The 25,892-nt window shown below is 45.4% G+C and overlaps 1 protein-coding gene across 2 annotated transcripts in view; it reads right to left on the bottom strand.

Moving 5' to 3' along the window:
• The window catches only part of LOC114799894 (transmembrane protein 132C), a 169,702-nt gene that overhangs the window by 77,800 nt on the left and 66,010 nt on the right, over nucleotides 1-25,892 (bottom strand). For both annotated transcript variants that reach the window (XM_028996817.1, XM_028996818.1), the window contains exon 3: nucleotides 3,114-3,248. In XM_028996817.1, coding sequence (XP_028852650.1) covers nucleotides 3,114-3,248 — 135 coding nt within the window. The remainder of the gene's footprint in view (nucleotides 1-3,113; nucleotides 3,249-25,892) is intronic.

Raw genomic sequence — 25,892 nt, 5'->3', positions numbered from 1 at the left:
AACTTTACACTTTGGATTCCAAAGTGTTTCATATATTTGTTTTCAGCACCAACGTAGCTACAGTAATATTGGGGAAGTAAATGGGTCCAAATAATATGTGGATCGTAAGTTTACTCTAAACCATACAACTTGTAAACAGCAGTTTCAAACACTCACAGGAATGTTGCACTTTATGCTACAGTTAAAGAACTGTTTGTTGCTACAAGCTGCAAATTTCATTAAAAGCAATAAGCTGTACGTTTTATGTCCGATGTATGCGCGATCTGATTGGTCGACTAATCGCAAAAATATTTGCCGATTAGTTGACTTTTAAAATAATGATTTGTGGCAGCCCTAATTAGAACTGTTGCAGAACTGAATCCACCAAGATGCTTGGGGCTTCCTAAGTGGCAGGTCCCTGGGACTGATAAAGGTCCTCCACATTGAGACTCTTCGCAGTATTACATTTCTTTTTCATTTCCAGACACTCTGTTCTTCAAATATAAAAATAATACTAATCAAAGGTACTAGAAAACAACAAACTTCAAAGCAACAGTGAAAGTCTTGATCTCATTTACAAGTGTTTGGGATAGAGCCCATGTTTCTGACATCAACTAAGTCAGTAGAACACGACCCAACACTGGAAATTTATCCAATACTAGAACAAAAATACAAACCCTGACATGAAAAAGCGGATTAGATGTTGGATTCATGGAAGCAAAGATGGACACTCTAAAATGTGATTTGAGTGACTTAAAATATTTCCAAATGTATTATTGATCCCATAAAAAATATGCTACATTTACTGCATGCAGTGTGAAGATGATTTTATAGAGTGAATCAGGAGCAGAGCATATTCAGACCTCTTGCCGATTCATGAGAAATGACTTTGTCCCTTCTGCAAAGGTGTAATGTGCACCTAAATCATCCTACAGATCAAGAATACGGTATCTATGTATTGATTGAAAATACTGATATAGATTCTGGAAACAAGCATTTTGTTCTTAATGGGACACTGCACAGGGACATGATTGACGGCTCACGATGCGACACGCCAATAGACAGCAGCCAGTGTTCTTTACTTCATCACCGTTAAGCGCCAGGTGTTTAGACAAATAGGTCCGACACCCATTACTCTCTCACTGTACCGCCACCCCCCACGATCCCTCATTGTCTGGACATGCAGGGAAGCCTCCGAAGGCCTGACTTGAGGGAGGGTTTTATTGAACACGTACCATTAACCCCAATCCTGGCCACATTCCTCATCGCTGAAATACCACACCCTCCAGCCTAGTGCCGAGCCGGTCGATACATCGACTGCTCTAAAAACACAGCGCATTAAACAGGTACGCAGCTACCGCTGGAAATGCAAAAGCTGTGCACACAACTTCAGTAAAAGAACTAAGAAAATCAAACGAATGGTTATTTTCATGGGGGAATTTAAGAAAAAAATATTTAATTCATTTTAAAACCAGTGAAAAGTACACATAGTTCTAAGGGTTTCCTTCTTTATGCAATTGCAGTACTATTTTAGTACTTTTAATGATGCACACCCAAACAGAGAAAACGCTCACCACATGAATCATCAAATAACCGGTCACAGCTTGTGAAGAAAGGAAAGACCGAGAACAGCCTGCATTTGTTTTTTTGAGAGTCTCAGACAGACAGACAAAGGAAGAATAACGTGGACCTGAAAAGCAACGCATGCGCAAGAAAGGAAGAGCGAATGAGAGGCAGTCTGCATGCATGTGATTCCCAGTGTAATTTCTGGAAGGGTTGAGATGAAAACGAAACGTAACGTTTATGCGCCCTCTCTTACAGGAGAATCCTATGACAGACAGTCTCTGAGATTGCGTGTGCGTGTATTTATTTGTCTTTTTGAAACTTGCCACATCCGACAGACATTCGGGAGCAGAACCCTCCTGTCTTCCGCCAACAGATGGCGATGTAGTGTGAACAACAGACAAGTTATCAGAATAAACAAATAACCCCCCCCCCACCCCTGTATTACTCTTGTCAAGTGTATGTTCACAGAAACAACTGAATAACAAAGAGAAAAAAAAAGGGAACATGAAAGTGCAGCGACCAATTTTCCACACCTTATAAAACCAAAAGTGCGAGAACAGAGCAATTACCAGGCGATATGACAGATTTAGTGTGACACGGGGGTCATAAATTTCCAGCGCGGCTTGTCATTGGGGGATTTCTATGGGCCCCAGCCATCAGAACAGACTTTAATAAATCCCTAGTCCCCTTCACCTGGCCCATCTATTAAAATTCCCCCGGTGGACGAAGTCTCCCGGCGTCCCTCGCTGCATCTACGCCTCCAGCGGTCCCTACCGTGCACAGGCCCCAAAACAGTAAAGGGGGAACGTGAGATGCCCTCACTGCACTGAGTGCAGCCAATTTGTGCAAGAGGCCGATGGTTACAGGATCCTGGGTGGGTACTGACCTATGCATGGGGAGCTGCCATTAATTATCTAGTGTCCCTCGACCAGGACGGAGAAGCCCACTAGTGCAAAAACAAACTCTAGCTGCTGGATCCTGTGGATCTACACACAGTGGGCTATTACTCACTTGTTTTTAGCTCACCTTTGTAAATTTGAAATAAATTTGACCTGATCGTGTAAGCTGATATAAAGTGATCGCCTTTGTCCTTCGATGGAATATTTCCACCTTTGCGTCGCCACTGATCAACTAAACATTTATGGGAGTGACGTCATGTCCAGTAGACATGGAGCTACTCTGGTGGCTTGGTTTCATGCACTTGGTAGTGCTTTTGTTCCACGTAACTGGTTTTATTAATCATGATGCGATTGATAGTACATTCAGTGGTTAAAAATATATTGAAATAACAATGTCTGACTGATCACTATCAAGGAATGTGACTTTTTGTGGGCACTTTTTGGTGCAGTAGTCGATCCTTGACACATAATCATGTTTTCAAATAAATATTTGGCAAGTTCAAAGAGTGAGCAAGGACGTCCCCAAACTTTGCAGGGTGTTAGAATCAATGAACTGTCGGTCTACGCATGCTATACTGCCACGTTGACCATAAAACATCCCGCGCTGTCAGACTGTCACCTGGCGTCCAGCAGCCAGCTCATCTGGACGGGCAGTGAATCACCACTCACCTGTCTCCCCCCGAAAGTGTCTGCCTCTGGCAGAACATGGTCGAGCTCCCTGGCACCACTTCCTGTTTGATCTCCCAGGAGGCAAGGTTGCTCGGCTTCACCGCAACAAAGTTTATGCCCTCCGTGTGCAGCGCTCTGAAGGTGGGACAAAAATAAAACGGCACATCAGTATCCACACAGGGGCCGAATGCAAAAAATACTTTCCATCTCGGACAATTTATGAGGCACGTACTAAACATTGTGGACTGGTTTTGCTGATCTAGGATGGTTTTTTTAAGCCTCTTTGTGCTCTTCGTCATGTTCCTCATGCACATAGTGAAATTTCATGGTGAAAAACAGAAACCATGATTAAAATCAGTGGTGCATTAATAAATGATATTTCAGCAGGACGCTCATGTTGAACATAAGCAGTGCGACGCAGCAGGTCCAATTGGCAATGCATAAAGCAGCCTGTGGATTTGGTCGTTTATGCATTCTACTAAAAGAAAATACTTGGTTATGTAGAATTTAGTCCCTGGCTTCATACATACTGTTTACATTTTGCTGTTATTAATAGGTGGCCGAATAGCAGGATTGACTTGAACCACTTTGCCCCTTTCACTGTGCACAGAACAATAAGCATGTATAAAACTTGTATGGTCATAGTCATGGTCCCTCAGACAACAACCAATCACTGTATAGTAGGAAATATCGCAACGCTGAATACTGACATGGGACAGGGAGGACGTTTATAGACGAGAACAATTTGGGATAAAAGTGGGTCTTCTCCCCAAACACATCCCATTAACAGCCAAAAAGTGCAGTACAGCACATAAACGTTAAACGTCCATCCAAAAGATGTCTGTCCCTTTAGAGGACACAATTATCTAAGCCTGACAACGTAATCAGTGTAAGCCATTAGATAGTAATTAGCTTCATTTCATGTGTTATCGGCAGTTTAAGTTCAGAATAGGGCCGCTCTGGGAATGACGGCGCCTCCTTCTCGCACAGCGGAGTGACGATGGGGCCAACCAGCGGCTTCATTGAGGTCTTTGTACGTGGGTATTTGTCGACGTTTATTGACGGCCATGACCCATCCCCTTTCTCTCCAGCCCAAGTTTCTTTTAACGCTGCGACAGCTGACTCCTCCATTCGTCACCTTGACAAGACACTCGGGGAGTTTATTAAACGGGCGAGTTATTAGAAGGTGCCAATGACCTTGGCAATGGAGCTGACAGGAAAAAAGCGAGTTCCTCACAAAAGCAGCCAGAAAACACTTGTTTTCAGCTCTCGCGGCCTTGCGAGAGACACCGTATCGTGTCGTCCCCTCTGCTTCATTAGCTGTTTTGAGAGGTGAGAATTTGAGACCCTTAAGGGTCTAGACTACACTTTAAAAATGTTTCCGTTCTGTCTGAAGTGTTTGCCATTTACCTTCTTCTTCTTTTTAAAAAACGTGTCCCCCAGAACCACTCCAGAGCAAACACACAGCAGGCTTCCTACCAAAGAAGACACTACATAATTGAAGGCGATTGTTACATAAAATCAATCCCCTCTCTGTTTAAAGCCGGCTGTGTGGCGATTTTTGCAGGCATTATTTTTTCATTCTATCTTCTTAAACAAGGTATTTACATTTACAGCATTTACCAGACGCCCTTATCCAGAGCGACTTACAATCAGTAGTTACAGGGACAGTCCCCCCCTGGAGACACTCAGGGTTAAGTGTCTTGCTCCGGGACACGATGGTAGTAAGTGGGATTTGAACCTGGGTCTTCTGGTTCATAGGCGAGTGTGTTACCCACTAGGCTACTACCACCCTGGATTCTTCTTAAATGGAGAGATGAGGTGTTCTGAAGACGTGTAAGCACCTCACCATTATTTGTGATTGACCATTATTTGTATTGTGATGCCTTCAAACTGAATCAGAATTGCACCATTTGGGTAAAAACCTGTTTTCATATGAATAAATGAAGTCTCAGCCTTTACATTATATAAATAACAATTTACAATGTATAAAACAATATTAGCATATTATTGGGGATCTTAAGCATGGTGGGGGTTTTCAAAGCTGAACCAAAAAGTTGATACCGATTGTGGTTGACAGAGGAAGATGGATAGCTAAATAAAATGCACCAAAACAGGAAATGTACAAAGAAAAAACTATCATAATCCACATTATGGATAAGTCACGAGTCCATTGACACGAGCTAAGTGTAGGTTACATTACTTTCTCTGTTCAAGTTGTCTTGAATGTGTTTTAAAAGTGAAAAATGGACTAACATGAGTTACTATATTTAACGTACAGAACAGTCAAAAAGCCAAAGGGCAAAAACATTCAAAATATGTTTCTGGATAAAAATGAATACATATGACATTTCACATTTTAGCTCTATGACAGCATTTCCTGACTTATCTTTCTGCCTGTAAGCTGTTAAAAAACATGGGCATATCTGCAGAAATGATAAATAAGTAAATAAATAAATAAATCCTTCTCTGCCGTGCAGTTAAATTTGGAGCTACAGTCTGTACAATAGAGATGAGAGTCAGTGTCAGATATGCCTACTGAAATGGTAGACCCACCCTGCAATGCAGGTGCTGCAGCCAAGGCTGTCAGTCACTTAATTCCCAAATGCAACCATGTCTTTTTATAATATAGTCGTTTTTTTTATACATATAAAATGCTGATATCAGCATATGGGGAAACTGCCGATGGAAAGACACTTTAGAGTAAAAAGTGAATATGAAACTTTTGTAATTTAAATAAATCTGTACTGTAGCCAAACAACAGTGATGCTAGGCCTTTTTAGATGAGCGATTCTGCCTTATGTACCTGGTTTTATACTCTGTTAACATCTATGAGCGACTTTGCGGAATTAATTATTTTGCTCTAACAACAACTGACTGCAAATGGAACATTTAATTTCTTCAGTATACAATGTTGTAGGAAATGAGGAATGTCAAGACTCACATTTATTGTTCGGTTTACTGTTCATTGTGAAATTTCTTACATATATAACTCCTGTACACTGGTGTGCAATCTATGAGCCTCGTCATTCAACCTTGAGATTCCGAATAGAAGTGATGAAATCACTTTCATTGTGGAACGCAGCACATGGTGGCACACAACAAATATGTCCTCTGCGTTTAACCCATCACATTAGTGAAACACCATGTATGTAGAGCAGGGTGCCAGAGAACAAAAGGATGGTAGCCACACTGACACCCCAGGGTCCATGTAGAGTCGCAAACTTCACCTGAACTGAGGAAACCTGAGCTGACACAAGGAAGTGGGGTGGCCGTGGCCTAGTGAGAGACCACAAAGTCACAGATTCAGACCCCATTTACAAGCATTGTGTCCCTGATCAAGACACTTAACCCTGAGTGGGACAGTCCCTGTAACACTCTGGATAAGAACGTCTGATAAATGCAGTAAATGTGAAACCCAGGTTTCCCTGGGCTTCCACTGATTAGACTAAATACTCAGTCCTCTCTCTAAATTCTTCATACATAAAAATGACACAAGCAAACATGTGCACCTTCAAGTAACCGAAGAGGAGATAAATCAAGCCTGATAGGTGACCAAGTACGAGACACTCTAATTAGACGAAACCCTACACCCTGCATCCAATTACCTCCACACGTGCATGTACTTGCATAAAGAAAAATAAGAAACAGACTGATGTAAATAGGCCAAGGAAGGTAAAGTATGTAACCTTTACCAGCTGAGTTATGGGTGAGTGAATTGTGGAACTCTGCACAAACCCACTAGCCCCAAAATTCCATGGCACCAAATAAGATGTAGGGCACAGGGCGTGTTCGCTAATGTCTTCAGGATTTACAGAAAGAAACTGACTGAAACAAGCAACGAGTGCCTTTTAATTAGCTGGAGTTTCTGAGTCATTTTACAGCCATTTTGTTGGTTCTGACACCAAGATGAAGTGGTGAAATTTCACAGCTCTCCTTCACCCTAGTTCATCATGATTCTGAATGATTTACTCTAGTACTGGATGATTTGAAGTGGGTAACACACTCGCCTATGAACCAGAAGACCCAGGTTCAAATCTCACTTACTACCATTGTGTCCCTAAGCAAGACACTTAACCATAAGTTGGTCCAGGGCGGGGACTGTCCCTGTAACTACTGACTGTAAGTCGCTCTGGATAAATGCTGTAAAATGTAAAAAAAAAAAAAATTAGATACATGATCATTTTAAATCAAACAAGTGAACCTGACATTCCCATCAAAATTGTAGATCAAAACTGATCTCTTGGGCCAATAGTGGCCTAGCAGGTAAGGAAGTGGACTCAAAACCAGAAGGTTGTCAGTTCAACTCCCGAACCGTCAAGGTGCCACTGAGGTCCCCTTGATCAAAGCACCGTCCCCACACGCTGCTCCCCAGGCGCATGTCATGGCTGCCCGCTGCTCACCAAGGGTGATGGTTAAAAGCAGAGGACACATTTCGTTCACATGCTCCAATGGTTCACAATGACAAACTCTCCACTCTCACTTTCTTGTAGATGTTTGTGCAGCTTTGGTTCTTTTCCTTGTTTGACTCGCTTTTTATCTGGTTTTCTGTGCTTGACTCGGGCCTGTCAGTCAGCCCAGCAGGTAACAGGACATACCAGAGGGGGTCCCGTCGAAGACTCCAGATAAGACAGTCTCAGCCTGTACATCAAAGAAACGGTCACAAGGACAGACTTAGAGAGAGGGGACACATCCAAGGCGGCGGCAGTCAGTAAATCAGCCCAGTGGAGAGGTCCGACGGGCTGCGCATGTGATACGTCTACGCCGCGCTTTACCTTGAAGCCACCCACACGCGGCTGGTAATGAAAGTGGCCAGATTTATAAGGAGGCGCGAAGGGGCAGAGACGCTCTTCATCATACTTCCACCAATTCCCTCTGCTGTTCCTTTATCGCCATCCTTTTTATTCTTGCTAAATGTGACAGTCCTTATGGAGGACGTTGAAGAAACGTTCTTGCCCGATCCACGCCTGGCGAACTGCAGCTTCATGTGTTATTCATGTTTTAGTGGGAATATTTTTATTGTGTACGGTCAAAAAGTTAAATTTACTAATGGGAAACATGATTTTTCAAGTTCACTGAGTCACATAACAACATTGCACAGGGCAAGACATCAGTAAACATTCTGATGGTAATTATTAAAATACAATTGTACAAAGTTGTAGTTGAAACTTTATATTGAAAAAAATGGCTTTGGAAAGGTCAAACAAAGTTCATCCGGTGAATTAAGCAACTTCCAAGCTGAAAAATAGGATCTAAGGAGAAGAACCTGAGGGCTACAAAAGCTGGGAAGACCAGAGATTAAGCAAACTAGCTGGTCAGGAGTTTACAGGGGCACTCCAAGATGGACTTTAATGAACTGCAAGCAAGCTCCTAATTAGCATTTAGGTAGCAAGCGACATTCCATATTAATAATTTCGAGAAAATACTGATATTGACCATGATTATTGAAGGCCCAACGATCCGTCATTAGAAAAGCGTCAGATATCCAGCTACGTGACGAGTGACTGTAGTCTCGGCGTGTCACGTACTGTCAGGCGGCCTGTCAGCAGCATAAGAGCTTGACGGTGACAAATAGCTGACAACACTGACAAAGTTGACAATAGTCATTTGTCATTGTCAATCGTGGTTTGCGCTCTCTGTGTTAATTTAGAACACAGCAGAAATGTGGAAGTGCGACGTACACAGAAGCTGGCCACGGTAGCGTTGCGTATTCCGCGTTCTTTATGAACACAGACCGGTCTCGGCGCACACTTTTCATAGGTTCACTTATCTCGGTCAATCTATGTGGGGACCAGTGGTCCTTCTGTGTAGACGGAACAGCTGTCCCCAGCATCCCCCTCACAGCAGCTGCTGCCTTGCCGTGTTATATAAGTTATTGTATAATGAACTCAACTGAAACACCGACTTTTTCCTCTCTGTTTAATTGGCATTTACCGATGAGCAGGGGTTGAGGGGAGGGGGCCATGACACCACACGATGTGACATGCCCGTGTGAAAGTACCTTTACGCAGATGACGGTTGTCATTTTGGAGAAGATAAAATGAAGGTGCTGGAAATATAATAGCGCCGCATTATCCCTTCAGGAGGGCCGAGGCAGAGGGCGGGCAGGTTAACATACGAGGAGCCGTCAGTTGTGTTCAAGGCTTAATGCACCTGCCCGCCACACGTCCACACACTCTTTAATGGGTTAAGTGCCTCCCTGACCACACAGTGGAGAGCAGGAACACAAACAGAACTATGCACACTACTTCAGCCTCAGTGGTGCTATGTGGGAAATGCAAAACAGGGCAGATACTACAGACGAGTCCCTAATCCTACTGTTGCTGCCCTGTGCACGTACCAAGACATGTCCAGCATTCCACGATGGCTTGATGAACGAAAGAATGCGTGGCTGGCTCATAAACTGTATACAGCAGCATAACGGTTAAAGCCCCATTCTATAAAATTGTAGCATAATTATATACCTAATATAGAGTTAGAGAGTGTGTATGGTCAGTGTTGTGCAAGAACCCATTAAATCAACATGTTCCTTCCCGGCTCTTTTTCTTTTTTGACAGGGCACATGGATCAGGTACTGACACACAGCCTGTTCCAGCATCTGCATTGGTTTAATGAATATGAATTAAGGTTCGAATACATTTCCCATATTCAGCATACCATAACCAATTTTTTTCACTGCCACACTGTTTAAATGCATGAACACGTTGTCATTCTCAAACAGAACTAGTTTGGTTAAAAGATGTTGATATTTATTAAATGAACATACATCCGAATCTTTCATAAATGTGAATAAACATTTTTGTGTGAAAATCATTGAGGATCGTAGAATAGTACATTTTCATTTAGACAGTATAATAGAACCTTTTAGTTGTATGAACTCAAAGAGGCTCAGTCAAATTTCCTTACCAGCACCTCAGCCTTAAGCCCTGGACTTGCCATGATGCCAGTGGGCACAGGATATATTGCAAGGGGTTATGGGTGGTGGCGTGTCTGGAGAGGGGGTTGGCTTCGGGAGGAAAGGTCAGTCATTAGCATGTGGCGTGCATCTGTTTGTATACAGTGTGCAAACACCGAGGGTGGCATTCAGGGTTTTTACACCCATCCAATTGGTATTTAATTAACTGGGGACCCAGATTGGGGAGTTTACTTAAAAGAAAAATCAATTTTGCAGCCTGAGACAAAATACATAAACAGCCATGTGCAGGGGGCACAGAGCAGAGACAGAGGATTACTGTGCTTTTACCGACAATGTGAATACGAGCCTGTGTACGGGGGTGAGTCCAGCCCCCGGTGCCAGAAAACAAACACACCGCTCACAGAGGATGCCTGCTCCTGCATTAAAACCGTGCTCCCTCCGAGTTCAGTAAACTCAAACAGACTCGGACAAACAGGCAGAGATCAAGCTGGCACGGGAGGGGGGGGGCACTGAAAGGGCCACCGAGTAACACCTGGTTGGGGGGGCCGGAGGTGAGGGAGCCCTGGTCCCCATCTGGCCTGCTCTTTGATTGACATTAGAATAACATACGCACTATGTGCTGCCTTGGCAACCCCAGGTCCCAATGGTTTCCCATTGGCTGGTGGTGACAGCCCTGAGGCCACAGGGCCGGTTCGTTGCAGCCATGTATTTTATTATTATTATTTTCAAAAATCTGTCCATAGAAAGGACACGACTGACTAGAACAAAGTAACAAAGAATATCCCTAAGTTGAGGGAATGATTGAAAGAGACTGAATGATTTGACAAAAAAAAAAAAATTTGATGTCACCTGGTGACATTTTCATACTGGCCTTCTTTCAACTAGCCAAAAAACCCAACATCTCCTGTTTCTCTGGCTTTCTCAGGTCTGACTCACTCTCCAGTCCAGCCTGGTCCCTGCTCCATTCAGCAGACGAGTACATGAACCATCCCGCCATCTGCGCTCCCATCACTTCCACTGACTGAAGTTTTCTGACACCCAGACGGACAAAGGGGAGTTTAGTGCATACGGCACCAATTTTAAATGATGTATTTGTGTGTGTGTGTGTGTGTGTGTGTGTGTGTGTGTGTGTGTGTTTTAATCATAGCACAAGAAGCTAGATGAGAGAAATCAATGATATGCACTGAGTGGATTAAACCCATTTATATAGATCTTAAGTAGATGTAAATATACACTATATTGCCATGTAATTTGTTTATCTTACTTTTCATAATTATAATTAATTGATAATAACAAAATATAATTCCTTGCTTTTCAAGCATATCCCACAGATCCTGGATTCAGTGGTCATCTGGAGAAATTGGAGGCCAAGTCAGCACCTCAAACTTAATCAAATTGTGAAAGCGTGTACTTGATCAAAGTAACATCCACATGAATGCCAGTGGGGAAGGTCCGTTTCCTTCCCCACTGGCCTGCCTTCTTCCCATAGTGCATCCTGGTGCCATGTCTTCCGCGGTTTAAGTAATGCACACTCACCCAGTCATTCAAATAAAGACTTGATTCATCACCAGGTAACCTTCTCCCATTGCACCAACACTGGACCACACCAGAATAACAATTCTTGTGTATATGTTTCATTGTTCTGATTTTCGTGGCTTTTAATGTCATTAAAATAATTAATTAATAAAGATTTTTACCTGTGGATCACAAGTTTGCTTAAAATAAACCCCAAATATTATCCAATTAGTCTTTGTCCCAATGTGAGGCTTCAAATTAACATTTGCTGCAATTGCTGTGATGAATCAACATATTTAAATGACAACAATTCATCAGCATCTTCCAATTTAAAAGTACTATGCGCAGTATGGAGACAATGGCCATTAAGCCACTTCCCAAAATAAATAGCCGTTGAATGATATTCACACCACGATCCCCAGCTATCTCCAGCACTCCAGGAGAGCCTCATGTTTAAAAGAGTAGAACACTCAATCACATTTTCATTTCAACTTGTCAGAAATTAACTCTGCAGGTATTTCCATTAGCAGAAATATTTACCTCGGTAAGCATGCACTTGTGCATGCATAATGTTTTATTTTCCAAGATGTAACGAACTAAATAAATAGACCCCTTGCAGTTATCCTGATCAGTGGTGCCGTTGTGCGGCAGATCTGTACGAACACGGTTGTACAATCCCAATCTCTCTGTCCATCCAACCATCCATCCATTCCCTAAACTCGCTTATCCAGGTCAGGGTTGCAGTGACCCGAGCCCATGACAGCAGGAAAGGCCCTGGACAGGGCGCCAGACCAGCATGCACACACACACACACACACACACACACACGTCCACTGTTTTTGTTATACACCTAAACACATGAAAAATTTCTATGTAGCCACCCTTCCCTCTGAAGACATCAAAATGTTCTTTCCTGTTAATCAAAGCAGAACATCATAGAAGTCATGAATAAAGAACATTATATTTCAATATTATATTTTCAAACAGCAACTCAAAATAACGGTTTTTAAGACAAATTTTCTATATCAACCCTTAGGCAAAAAAAATGTTGCCCGACTGATCTATTGAGAAAACTAAAATAATTAGCATATTTAAATGTATTTTTATATGATTTACTGCCAGTTAATTAAATATGCCAGTTAATTAATTATGAATTGTGTGATTAATTCATTTAAAAAAATTGATTGACAAACTCAAATAAATGCAATAAAATTGCATTATTAAAAAAAAAAGATTACGTGGATGAACACATACACACACACACAGCCACCTTTGTCAAAACCCTGCACATGGTGACTAATAAGTAAGCTCCAATGGATGAAAAACGTCACAGCCTTTGTGGCAAGTAGTTTGAAAGCGGTGGATTGCAGTCTCATGAGATTTATGTTTTGCAGCCGCCACTCGACACCCGCAGAAAAATGGCCTTTCCCAAAAATATTCAGAAAGCTGTACCATATTTAACCCCGATGATGAATGCTGCTAATGGATTCCCTCCATGTTTTTAACATCTAGGGCTTCCTACAAACTCTCCAAGCATGAGCAGCAGTATCTTGAGAACATTTCTAAGAGAGGTAAAAAAAAAAAAACACAACTGGTGCATCTCCATTCATTCCAAGATCCTCCATTTCTTGAGCATGGTGACAAACTACGAAAGGCTGTCCCGGACAACGAGAGCATGGTTTTCCCTCCGCTGCCGTACAGTACAGCGCCATGACAGAAGCAGGAGCGCCGAGCTGTCAGCCGAGTCATCTCTCATGGATATGCCCCAGGGCATTCCACAGGCTACCCGAATCCCAGCTCGCAGATCGCTCTCTCATCTCTCAAAGGCTTAAGCCAGACAAGATGTTTCCTTTAACTGGAAGGTGAAACTGGGGAAAGAAGACAAGACCGAAAAAAAATCGTAATCATTGGGAAATTTTGATATTTAAGGACAAAAATGATTAACGTAAGCTAAAGTTGAACCACAAAGTTTAGTTATTAGCCCTGGGAGGAAGAGTGTTCCCGGTTAATTATCCATTACATTACGCAGAGGGCTGCTCAGAGGAACTTTACCTCCAATTAGAGAGTAATTGCAGCCCGGCGTTTGACTTCGATTTGATCTCGACCACAGAGGGAAGTAAAAAGGGACGCGTTTAAGGCTGAAAAAAATGATATTCATAATCACGTGGTCCAGATAAAGCATCACTGGGGCAGCCTCACGCAGTCAGACAGTAAATAAGTTCTTCTCATCTTCATCAACGGTGGCAGGGCGGTCCGGAGGTGTGTGGGGGCAGCGGCACGGCGCGGATAGTTCTACACTTCCTTTTTAAAGTGAAATTAAGCGGCATTGTGAGGCCGCTGAATGGCCCCCTGGGAGCCGGCTGAGGGTCCGCGTGAAAGGAAGAATGGAGGAGACGGACCACGTCCCCCGCTGCGGAGCACCTCAGTGTGACAGTCGCCGAGCTTGTGTGTGTGTGTGTGTGTGAGTGAGTGTGAGTGTGGGGGGTATATTGGCTGAGGAGTAGAGATAGAGGAAATAAAAGAAGATAAGGCGACACTTGAAATAGAGCAGCCTTGGCCCCATGATACGCGGCGAGTGGGTACGTTTCTATCAGAAGAGACCGTGACACCTGCAGCGAGGGGGTCAGCAGAGACGGAGGAGGGGGAAGAGGAAAGGGTGACAGAGGAGAATAAGGGAGAAAAGCGACACCGGAAGTCGGGATGGATGGCGCCCGCCAAAATGACCTTTCCCCGTTCGCTAAATAATAAAAACGCTTCAGGATTTGCATGAGACTGAAGGTGTCGTCGCGGAGACGGACTGCCCTCTCCTGCGACGCCTGCCCAAGGCAGATAACGCCGGCCGCCGCCCCTTCGGCGGGCTGATTCATCCTGGGGTCCGAGAAACGCCACTCAATCACAGGCCGCTCCCGCGGTGAGGTGGCGTCGCCGTTCAGTCGAGGCAGGGCGGAAAATACGTTGCGCGTGACCGACCTGGTCGGCGTGTGGGCAGAGCGCGGTCCTAAATATCAGCAAAGGACCCTGAAGCACATTTCCAAAGCTCGCCACAATAGGCTGCGCTTGGCATTTCAAGATGCGGCACGAGAAAGGCATTCTGGGACATTTGGATTCAGAATTACTCCGACAAGCTACAAAAAAAATTAAAACCAATCTGTCACAGCGCACCAAGTTTTTCCATAGCCTGCGTGCTAGAAAGCGAGAGCATCTTTTGTAAAAAATCTGACCTTATCAAACCCGTGTAGATGAAAGCAGACGGATACGCACACAGGAGCGGAGCTGCCACGCCGTTTAAATGCAGATAACAGAAGCGGCCTGAAATCTCTCCCGAGATCAGGAATTCCAGGAGTGGCCGGCTGTTCTAGAGTCCCGCTGATTTGCCGATCAACATTCTTTTATGTAGGATGGGACTGACGATGGAAAGAATTCAAGTTCTTCGTCCGCTTGACCTCTCGGATGGACAGGGCCACTGCAAATCAGAGCATTTTTACCTCTGGGACACAAGAGTCACCGAGCAGCTTCTCACCAAGTGTGATGATTAAAGGTAGAGGACCCATTTCGTTGTGTGCACGTGTGCTGTGCTGCAGTGTTTCGCAATGACAATCGCTTCACTTTCACTTTTCACTTCACTTATTGGGTGTTTCTTGATTGTCTTGGTGCTTTAGTTGTCGGTCTTTTTCTTTGCTGCCCATAAATATAAAAAGTTGCTAATTAAGAATGCTAGAATGCAAATGCTAATTAGTTTTCCTCTGGGACCGGAAGCTGTAATTGGATGTGGAAATGACTTCAGTGGATACCTCAAAAGCACTTTTGGAGTGATGGTGTCCATCTCTCCAGTAGAAGTAGAGACTGAGAATCTGTTGTTTGATGAACCAGAATGAGTGGTGGTGGCCTGGCGTGTAAAGAAGAGGACTTATAACCAAAAGGTTGCGGGTTCAAACCCCAAACTGAGGTCCCCTCGATCAAAGTACGGTCCCCACACACTCCTCCCCAGGCGCCTGTCATGGCTGCCCACAACTCGGGCAGCCAGGGTGACAATTAAATGTAGAGGACACATTTTGTTGTGTCACCGTGTGCTGTGCTGCAGTGTTTCACAATCACTTAACTTTCACAAGATGGGTTTATCTGCCAGTTGCTGATCCAAGATAAGGCTGCTGATCTTGGATGATTTAATCGGCCTATGAAGAATCCATCCCCCACCCCCAACTTCCCCGTAAAACAGACTCGATCGATCAACAATCAAGTTATCGTGCGAATCTTGATGCCAACATTGTGTCCCTGAACAACACACCGGCTCCATGGAAACCGAGTCTGTTATCGGCATGTAGACGTTGCTGCGGATAAGAACATCACTAATGAATGTAAACCTGATTCAAGGGTTCTTTCAGAAACACACGGCCGGGCCGCTCTGCTGGCTGACCCGCGCTTCGTCGCCATTGTCTGAGGAGACCTGCGGTCTGCAGATCCTTAACACGTCGTGCGCCATGCCAGTAGACGGGCTGTTCCCCGGCACTGAACGGCGAATCTGAGGTCCGGCTTGAGAGCCATAATTTGGCTGCCCAGTAAAGACCGGCTCCTAATAAGAAACTGAACCCACTGAGCCACTTGATTCCTCTAATTAAGTCCCGCCTCTTGTCTAGAGGCCTCCGCTCTGACTGTGTAACATCTCATCCGGTGCCGACGAGGACGCCGAAGAGCTGAATGTGTACGTTAACGTGGCTCACCATCTTCTGTACCCGCCAGGCAGGCGCTTGTGCACTCTCGGTGATCCTGCTTGCGTCCTCTGAGGAAGACTCTTCACTCACTCCCCCGTCTGAGAACAGACAGCCGCTGAGCAGAGTGCCAAATCCGATTCGGCTCAAACGTGGAGGATGCTCTGTGCCCTTACATTAGCTTTCTGTTCCTCAATGATCGTCGTGTCTTCTCCCATCCCCGGTGAGGAAGAAGAACCTCCCAGACACTGCCTCCTCAACCCTCTCCTCGCTAACCTGAATGCACTGGGGATCCACCTTGGAAGTCTCGAGTCACAACAGCTGAAAGAAAGCTAAAATAGAGCCTCTTATATAAGTAAAGCGCTAGCACGATTATTTATTTATATGCTTTATTAATCCTCAGAGGGCTAAATAAAAGAAAGAAGGTAATAAAAAGTTAACAAAAAAACAACAGAGGAAGAAATCATTTGGTTTAGAGAGGACACATTTTGTTGTGTGCATCGTGTTCAGTGGTGGCCTAGTGGGTAAGGAACTGGACTCGCAGCCAAAGGGTTGCGGGTTCCAATTCCAAAATATTAAGGTCCCACTGAGGTCCCTGTGATCAAGGTACCATACCAAGGTCCCCACACCCTGCTCCCCGGACGCCTTTCATGGATGTTCACTGCTCACTAAGTTGATGGGTCAAACACAAGTCCAGAGTCCAGTCTTGAAGCCATTCAATATGTTTTTCTTTTATATCGGTCTTAGTGGTCCCCTAATACCGTATCTGAAATCTCTTTCTGAAGATCATCCATGGTGCAGCATTACAGCCACTTTGATCCAGTCCCAGATCCATTTCCCCAGGACGCGCTGTTTCAGTGTCTGTAGCTTTAAATGCTAATCAGGAGGAGAGCGGCCTATAGAAGTGAGCGAGCATTCCATGAGAATTGGGAGTTAACCTTTCCCCTTATGGCATCATGATGGGACAAATTCCAGATCCGACTTCGCTCTCTGAACGGTGAAGCAGAATGACCAAAGCACTCTTATCGCCATTTCTATCCACTGCAGGACCATAGACAGGCTAGGGGAACTCATATTAATGTTAAATAATCGTGAAGGCCCTTGTCACAAACGTGCAAATGTGACAAATGTGACAAATGTGACGGGGCAGTGGTGGCCTAACGGTTAAGGAAGCAGCCCCGTAATCAGAAGGTTGCCGGTTCGAATCCTGATCAGCCAAGGTGCCACTGAGGTGCCACTAAGCAAAGCACCGTCCCCACACACTGCTCCCCGGGCTCCTGTCATGGCTGCCCACTGCTCACTCAGGGTGATGGGTTAAATGCAGAGGACAAATTTCACTGTGTGCAGCGTGTGCTGTGCTGCTGTGTATCACATGTGACAATCACTTCACTTTACCTTACCTTTACCTTAAATGTTTAGTTTCTTTGTTTCTTAGTGCTCTATTAGTTTACTTAACAAAATAAAGATGTGCCAATCCAAAATTAAAGTACCTTGGTGAGGAATGGAGCCACTTCAGTAGTACAGTCTCTGGTGAATAGACACCATTATTACCAAAAACAACAAGGTAGATAATGGTGGGAATTCTGTCTTCCAACAATCTCCCACTGACGTTCTGTACACTCCATTATGCAACAGGGTAGAAATAGTGTACAAAGCCATTCCACTCCCATCTGTTTTATTGTTTTGGTCTTTGCAGGTAAAAGATACGTGGGTAACATCTGTAAGCAGCGGTGTTCGGTTCGGTAGCAAACCAGAGGCTGGAGGGTGAGGATCCTGCAAAGCACGTCCTTTTAATGCGATCCGATGCCGTCTATTCCTGCTCATCCCCCCCTCGCTCTCTTACCCCGGCGCTCCCTTCCTCCATTTAGGCCCCCTGCCAGTCAGCAGACATTTTCTGTTTGGCAAGCAGCTCCGCCCAGCTTGTCTGCTGACGAGACGAGATGGTGACAGCATCTGGGATGCCACTGCCCCGCGCTGCTAATTCCTCTCCGGCGGCGCAGGATCTGGCAGATGAGCGTCATCGATCAGCGCTCGCGCCAACAACCGGACCCTCCTCTGCTGTCAGTCTTGCGCTTCCCGTGGACGCTCGGCCACGCCCGTCTGCCGTCCAGCCACGCGCGTGCACTCTGGCTTAAGCTGCTGTGATGCGTGGAGGCCGCCGGAGTGCCAGCTGGGGGATGGAGGCTTAAAGCGCGGCTTTAAAACCGCCGCTTAACTTCCTGATATTTTAATTACCTTCCGCTCAGTGGGTCACTGGATTCCCCAACCCTCACTGTCATCAGCGATGTGCGGCGCTTATTTCCACACGCAGCAAAGAAATAGAGTTAATAGAAGGCAATAAAAGAGAAAACTGTGGCAAAAGGATTCAAAATAAGACATGGAAACATTCATGCGAATAGAATGATAAGCGGAGACCTTGAGGACGGAAACGCAGTGTCTGTCACCGACCAGCACGGTATGTGACATGCATCATTAACGCATCGTTAATGTGTCTGATTGGACAAGCCATCCTGTCTGCACATCTCTTTTTAGCAAAATACTGCTAATTGCACCAAACCCACGGCCAGACATAATCACCCTAATTCGTGTTGCGTGTGTCTTCACAGGCGCACACATCCATGCACACCGTGGCTTCATGTGTGTAAGTGTGCGCTTGTGCTTGTTAGGGTAGGCGCACAAATTGCAGTGCCGCTAGATGAGTGTGCGTCTTGTTGTTGATAATATGTGATTATTTGGCCATGCGTGCAGTGCGGTGTTATTATTTATTTTGGCTGCAATTCCTTAACTATTTGGCAAATTAAGAGGACTGATTGGCCAGACAATGAATATGCAACAACTGGCTTGATTTGCAGCTGGTTGGTTGAGGTCGAGGAACGGCCATCACCGCTTAAACGTGTCACTGACAACATTCTCACGACCACCACCATGTAAACAACTCATTTTCATAACCTTCCACAATTGAAAGAAAGCGAAAGTGAAATGATTGTTTCACAGCACAGCACACGGGGACACAATGAAATGTGTCCTCTGTTTTTAACCATCACCCTTGGTGAGCAGTGGGCAGCCATGACAGGCGCCCGGGGAGCAGTGTGTGGGGACGGCGCTTTGCTCAGTGGCACCTCAGTGGCACCTTGGCCGATCGGGATTCGAACCGTCAACCTTCTGATGATCTGCTTCTTTAACCGCTAGGACACCACTGCCCCCAATTTGGAAAAAGTCACAATCATGCCTTATTCACATTATACAGATATTTAAACACCTTATTTGCAGTAAACAGTAGAAATGTTGCATGCGTGCATGACAACAACCGCCGACATGAAACAGCTTCATAAATGATGAACGGGTCTTGCAGAAATTCTCCTTCCTTTTGGCATCAGAGAATGAACTTTAAAGGAGCACCAGTCTCTTTAGCCACCATCTCCAAATTCGTCAAAAAGACATTAAGGATAGCTGCTGGACAGGAAATGCAGAGGCTTGTTGTTCGAGAAACGATTTATAGTTTTATAGCCCCAACAACAGCCGAGTAGTTCAAAAGAAAAATGCTTCAAAATTGTTTGTGGCTGCAGTTGGGTGGCAAAATTCTGCACAAAAAAAAAACAGGGAAGTGTTGCCATTTGGCATTAATCTGACCGCGCCCTAGAAAATGAGAATATGAATGGAAAAATCTGTATGCAACTCATGTAAACACCATAATCAAAATATTCTCTTTTTTGGAATCAAGTGCATATTTTTCCCATCACGTTTACCTTTCATGCTTTGTGGCTTGGCCAATTTGTGCCACCTGGTTAAAAGACCTGGGAACGCTGGAATTTAGATCGACTGCCTTCGTACCGTGTAACAGTTTTCACCTCGTGGTTGACAAGACTACGTTATTCTGATGCCCACAGTGCTCAGGACGTAGAGCTGTTTGATGGCTGGCAAAGAAACTGCTGTGCTTGCTTCTGCTGTGTTTATTCGTGTAATACTCTGGCAGACCTTCATGAGACCGGCTTAAATGTCCCCTCGTGGCGTCGCACTGTGGTCAGACACGGCCACGCTGAAAGAAGAATGTCACTTGGGCGCCGAGAAACCCAGGGTACACTCAAATGGCAGATGTTTCCAGCCACTGCGGTGAGCCCGTGGCGAACTTGCAGAGTTTTCTGAAAGGGCCGATGGGCTATAAAGGAGCACATGTATCTCTTATTAATCACAGGGCGCTCTTCTCCCAGCGAGGGTGACACTGATACGAGTCCTACAGGGCCACCGAACAAAACGCAGCGCCGGCGAGCCAAGCGGCCACGCGTTCCCAGACGCAGGGCTGAGAGGAGCGCAGTGCAAATGGCTGTTGAAGCCGTGTTTGTGGAGTCATTAACGTCTGCCTCGTCTAATTAGCCCATTAGCACCGAGGAAAAATGCAAATTTCAACTACAAAAAGACTGATGACAAAGGTTCCCCAAGAGCAAGTCTTCGGTAGAGCTGAAGAAAGGGCCAAGATTTATACAAAAATTTTCTATTTGGATGATCTCAATGAACCACGTACCATACTTTCCCACGATATATCCCCATACTTTCACTTTGTAAAATTCGTATAAAAAACATTACATTACATTTAAGGCATTTATTTATTAAGGCGACTTACAATCAGTAGTTACAGGGACAGTCCCCCCCTGGAGCAAATTAGGGTTAAGTGTCTTGCTCAGGGACACGATGGTAGTAAGTGGGATTTGAACCTGGGTCTTCTGGTTCATTGGCGAGTGTGTTACCCACTAGGCTACTACCACCCTAACAATGCAGTCATATTCTGAACCCAGAACTGGGGATGCATGATCGGGGAGGGTTACATCAGAAAGGGCATCTGACCTAAAACCTGTTCTGTGGACAACCAGACCAGTTGATCTGCTGTGGCGACCCCTAAAGGGAGAACTTCAGAATTATAGCTATTTTGAAGAATGTTCTATATTGTAATATATATTTATTTTTACATAAATTGCATTTCAAATTACCTCATTTTTTTACCAGTATTAACCAGTATTTAACTGGTAATGAATAGCATGCACTATGCATATGGGGCCCGTTTGCTCAACTTGTGTGCGTGCTGGGAAGGTTTTGGTCTGAGTTGGTGTAATTCGGCATCTTGGTGTTGTCTTAATGGTCATGCCGTTGCATTAACGGTCTTGGTGTTCTTGTATTTCAGATGGGGTTGTTGTGCGGAGTGTCCCCTGTGTGAATGTGGACCTTCCCTTCCCTGTCTCCAAATTCCCAGAGTCCCAAAGCTTATTCCTTTATGTTTGTTCAGTACTGCAATAAACCTAATTCTGTATTCCACCTGCGCCCGGGTCCTCCCCTTTCCTTTGTGTCGTGACATATATGTCAATTAGACAAAAGTGTCATTAAATATTTACATTTACATTACATTTGCCCCCCTTACAATATTGCCCCCTGAGTGTCAAAAATAATTGCAAACCAACAAAAAAAAAGGTAGTTATTTTCTCTTCAACATACAGATTCTTTCTTGTTTTATATTTGTGTACATCCTGGGGGGTGCCTGACCTTACACTAGCGAACACCCCCCCAGGTTCTGTGCTCAGCATGTGCTCAAAAATATTGCCCCACAAAACACTGGGCTTGGTGCAGTTACATTTTTGCTCTACACTCAAATGAAAGCTAAAAAGCCTTATATTTGGGCTAGTGCAGAAATGAATTACATATGATTTAATTTTTTTTATTTAGAAAGCTGAATTCAGCAGCTAAAGCGCCTCAATGTTGAAAGTGAAAGTGAAGTGATTGTCATTGTGAAACACTGCAGCACAGCACACGGTGACACCAACAAAATGTGCCCCCTGCTTTTTACCAGCACCGGCGCCCGGGGAGCAGTGTGTGGTGACAGTGGGGACCTTAACTGCTAGGCCACCACTGCCCCGCCATGGTCTTTATCCTGAAAACTTCATTATCCTGTCCTCATGGTGTGTGGCCCTGGTCTCTAATGTGCCACTATTCTGAGATCGTGAATGACGTACCGATTTTTCCAATGTCTGTGTAAGGACGGGAGGGACAATGTAAGACAGAAGATTCTCCGTGGAACGGAGAGCGTGATACTCTTTTAGTGAAGGCCACTTAACGCAAATGGCTCGCCGGGTAAGATGGCGACACGGAGACACACGCGCCTTGTACCAAACGTTTTTGTGTGTGTCGGTTTTGATCAGATAGCGGCGCGCAACCGTACGCTCGAGAGGACACAAAAAACAGTGACCCTTTTGTTTAATGGAGGAGAGTCGCTGAGAGTGACTGTCGAAGTGGCCCTCCGTATCAAGGCCATCAGAGACTGGATTTCCTGGGGAACAGATAAGACTTCCTGTGTCATTATCCTAAGGGGCAAACCGAGCCAACAGACCGCTGGTTTTTCTGTCTCTTCCACTCCCCTCATCCATCCGTTCAGATGGCTTTCCCTCCCTTCTCTGTAACTAGGTGCACCGAGTCCTTCATAAAGATTAAGAGTCAAAACTTTTGCACATCCTTCATTTTGATTCATTGCTCAGGCTCAATTCTGCTTTGCTTCTTCATCTCTGCATCGCTCCTTTGTCCTCTCATCTCTGTGCACGCTTCTCTCCATCACTCCAAACTGCTGTCTCAGGCAGGTGAGGACAATGGAAAGCCGAAGCGGGGCTCAGATCTTCAAGGAGGCATTGAATCTATGTGTGCTGGATCTTGTGGAGGAAGATGAAAACCCACCCCGCCTTCATAAACAGCAAATGGATCAAACACAGTCGATTTTGGTCAAGTTTAAAGCCTGAGCAGAAGACTAGCCAAAAGAAAGCAGTTGACAACAGAGACGGGTTCATTTCTTTAACAAGACTGTTTCCAGGAGGTGAGACAATCTGGACACTTTGTGGTACAAACTAATAAATATCAATCACTGTGTGGATGATCAATCACATTCGTAACAATCTAAACTAAAGCGTCATTCGCCTTGTACCATGTGACCCCAAACAATGAAGGCTGGAGAGACACTGACACACCTAGGGATAATTTAGAGTCATCAATTTACCTAGGAAACTGATCCAGAGGAAACCTGCTCCAACACAGGAAGGAGGCACACACACACACACACACACACAGCTAGAGTCAGGAGTTTTATTCTTGTAATTAAAAACAATAATTATAAAAGTTAAAAAAAATGGTTATTATAACTAGGTTTCAGAAATCTGGAATAGAACAGAATGGAACAAAAACTCTAATTAGAATGGCAGTTTAATTTTTCTGAAGAATTTCTAGTGAATTGACAATTGAATTGTGCATTTGTATTTAACCAGAAACTAGCACAATGTTCACAGAAAATCTGTTCACCATAGAACGAATTGCTACTCATTTGTAAGTGAAAAAATAAACGTTCAGTCAATTTCATTCGCTCAACAAAACTCATTAATTCGTGGCCTAATTGAAGTGGCTGAGCCGCTCGGACGTCCAGCTTCAGTGGCTGACGAGTGTCTGGCAGGTCAGCGGCAGGCCGCAACATTGAACAAGCACTCCAGAACGTGAGAGGACGGCTACAAAAACCGGATTTACGCACAGAAAGGCCTTCGAGTGATCGAAATCGGCTTTTTACGGAGGTCATGTAATATTTATATGTATCTCAGAAGAAAAGCGTCTCCAGCGGCAGATGACAAATGAAAGTCGTGGCTGCGGAGGATGCGGCGTTGAGGATGCTTACGCGCACGAATCTCCCTCATTGTTCTCCCATCCCATTCCCTCGCCTCTTGGCAGTGCAGGGAACCCTACTGCGTCAGCTGAATGGGGTATAATGGGCCGTGCTTTGTGCCCCAGTGGCGCAACATAAGGAGGAGGAAGGAAGAGGCTCCGCGTCCACGGCCCTGGCGGAGGGCGGGATGTTTTGCGGGGACCATCGCCATTTTCCTAAATAGGCCATTATGTGAAACGGCCGGGGTACTCGCGCATTCGGGATGGCCAAACAATGAAGAGACCCCGCCGAAGCTGTGTGGTGGGGCTATATCGTATAAATGGGGTGGTGTTGGGGGGGGGGGCTCGTCCCTTTCTACTGACGCGCTGCCACACAGAGGAGGCGACGGCGGCTGCCTTTGTGTACTTCGCCTTTCCGGAAGCGAATAATGCAAATAGTGGAGATAATGCCTGTGGAGGAATATTCATGGCGGTCAGCGGTGGATGCCAGGCCGCAGACGAGCGGGCAGAGAAGAGCGGCACAGAAGGAGCTGTCACTGGGAGACAGTGCGAGAAGACAGACCGAGAGAAGGAGAAAAAAAACAGAGGGAGAGAGGAAGAAGAGGGGTCATCAGGGGTGAGCGGGAGAAAACGGGGGGAGGAGAGGGGAGAGGGGTTAGAAGTCAAGTTGACACAAAACCTGCTCTTTCAGGCATCCCCCGCTGACTCAATTACCCCGGCAGCACTAATAATGCCCCCGTTGGCACCATCAGCACGGAGCGCGGCTGAGCTGGCACCCGCCACACACACGGCCGCCCCGGGTCCCACCTGGGTGACATATCCCGCACGCCCACGTAGTAATAGCTACCTTACCACGTAGGTAGTCCCACAGACATAACCAGCAAAAAAACATGCTTGTTGCTTTTATCAATAGTTACCGAGAACAACCGGAAGCGCGGGAAACGGTCTGGGACCAATGCTAGGCTGAATTTAATTCTAGTCGTCCGGCTCTCCCGTCCTTCCTATTATCGAACGTCCCTTCCCTGGACAATAAGCTGGACCACATCGAACTTCAGCGGAAAACCCCGCAGCAATATAGAGGCCGCGGAGACGTGGATCAGGCACAGAATTCCGGGCGCCGCCATTCAGCCGGTATGCAGCACTCTGTGGTAAGACCCGCCGCGGCTGCTTGTGTGTTTACTTCAAAAGGGTGGTAGTAGCCTAGAGGGTACCTAGAGGGTATCACACTCCCCTATGAACCAGAAGACCCAGGTTCAAACCCCACTTACTACCATTGTGTCCCTGAGCAAGACACTTAACCCTGAGTGTCTCCGGGGGGGGACTGTCCCTGTAACTACTGATTGTAAGTCGCTCTGGATAAGGGCGTCTGGTAAATGCTGTAAATGTAAATGCAATACGGAATGGTGGCTCTAGCTACTGATCATCGCTGGTGGAGTTTGTTACTGTGAGATGCAGAGCTTTTTATTTACCGCGGGAGTTGACCTCAGTTTTTGTTATAAGAGTGTACATTCCACCCAGCGCTAATACGAAGGCTGCGCTCTGCGTGCTGTACGGAACTATTAGCTATCTGCAGGCTGTACACCCAGACGGACTGTTCGTTGTCAGTTCTCCCTAAATCAACATGTGGACTTTGTGACGAGAGAGGATAACACACTGGGTCTTGTATACAACGTTGCCAGTGTGTACTGGGCGGGGCCCCGCCCCATCTCGGCCAATCAAACCACATCACTGCTATGCTATTCACTGCTATTCCAGCATACAGACCGCTCGTCAGGCGCATAAAAACGGTTATGAAGCAGGTGAGAACCTGGCCAGCAGGAGCCATCTCTGCTTTTCAAGACTGCTTGAGTGCACTGACCGGCAAATGTTCAGGGGGGCTGCAACCAAGGCGACAACACCATCAACTTTGAGGAGTACCTATCGTCCCAACCGCCACCACCCAGCATCTGACCCTCACCAACCCGGACA

The sequence above is a fragment of the Denticeps clupeoides genome, chromosome 11, assembly GCF_900700375.1.
Source record: "Denticeps clupeoides chromosome 11, fDenClu1.1, whole genome shotgun sequence".
NCBI lineage: Eukaryota > Metazoa > Chordata > Actinopteri > Clupeiformes > Denticipitidae > Denticeps > Denticeps clupeoides.
This window is presented reverse-complemented; position numbering and strand designations above follow the sequence as displayed.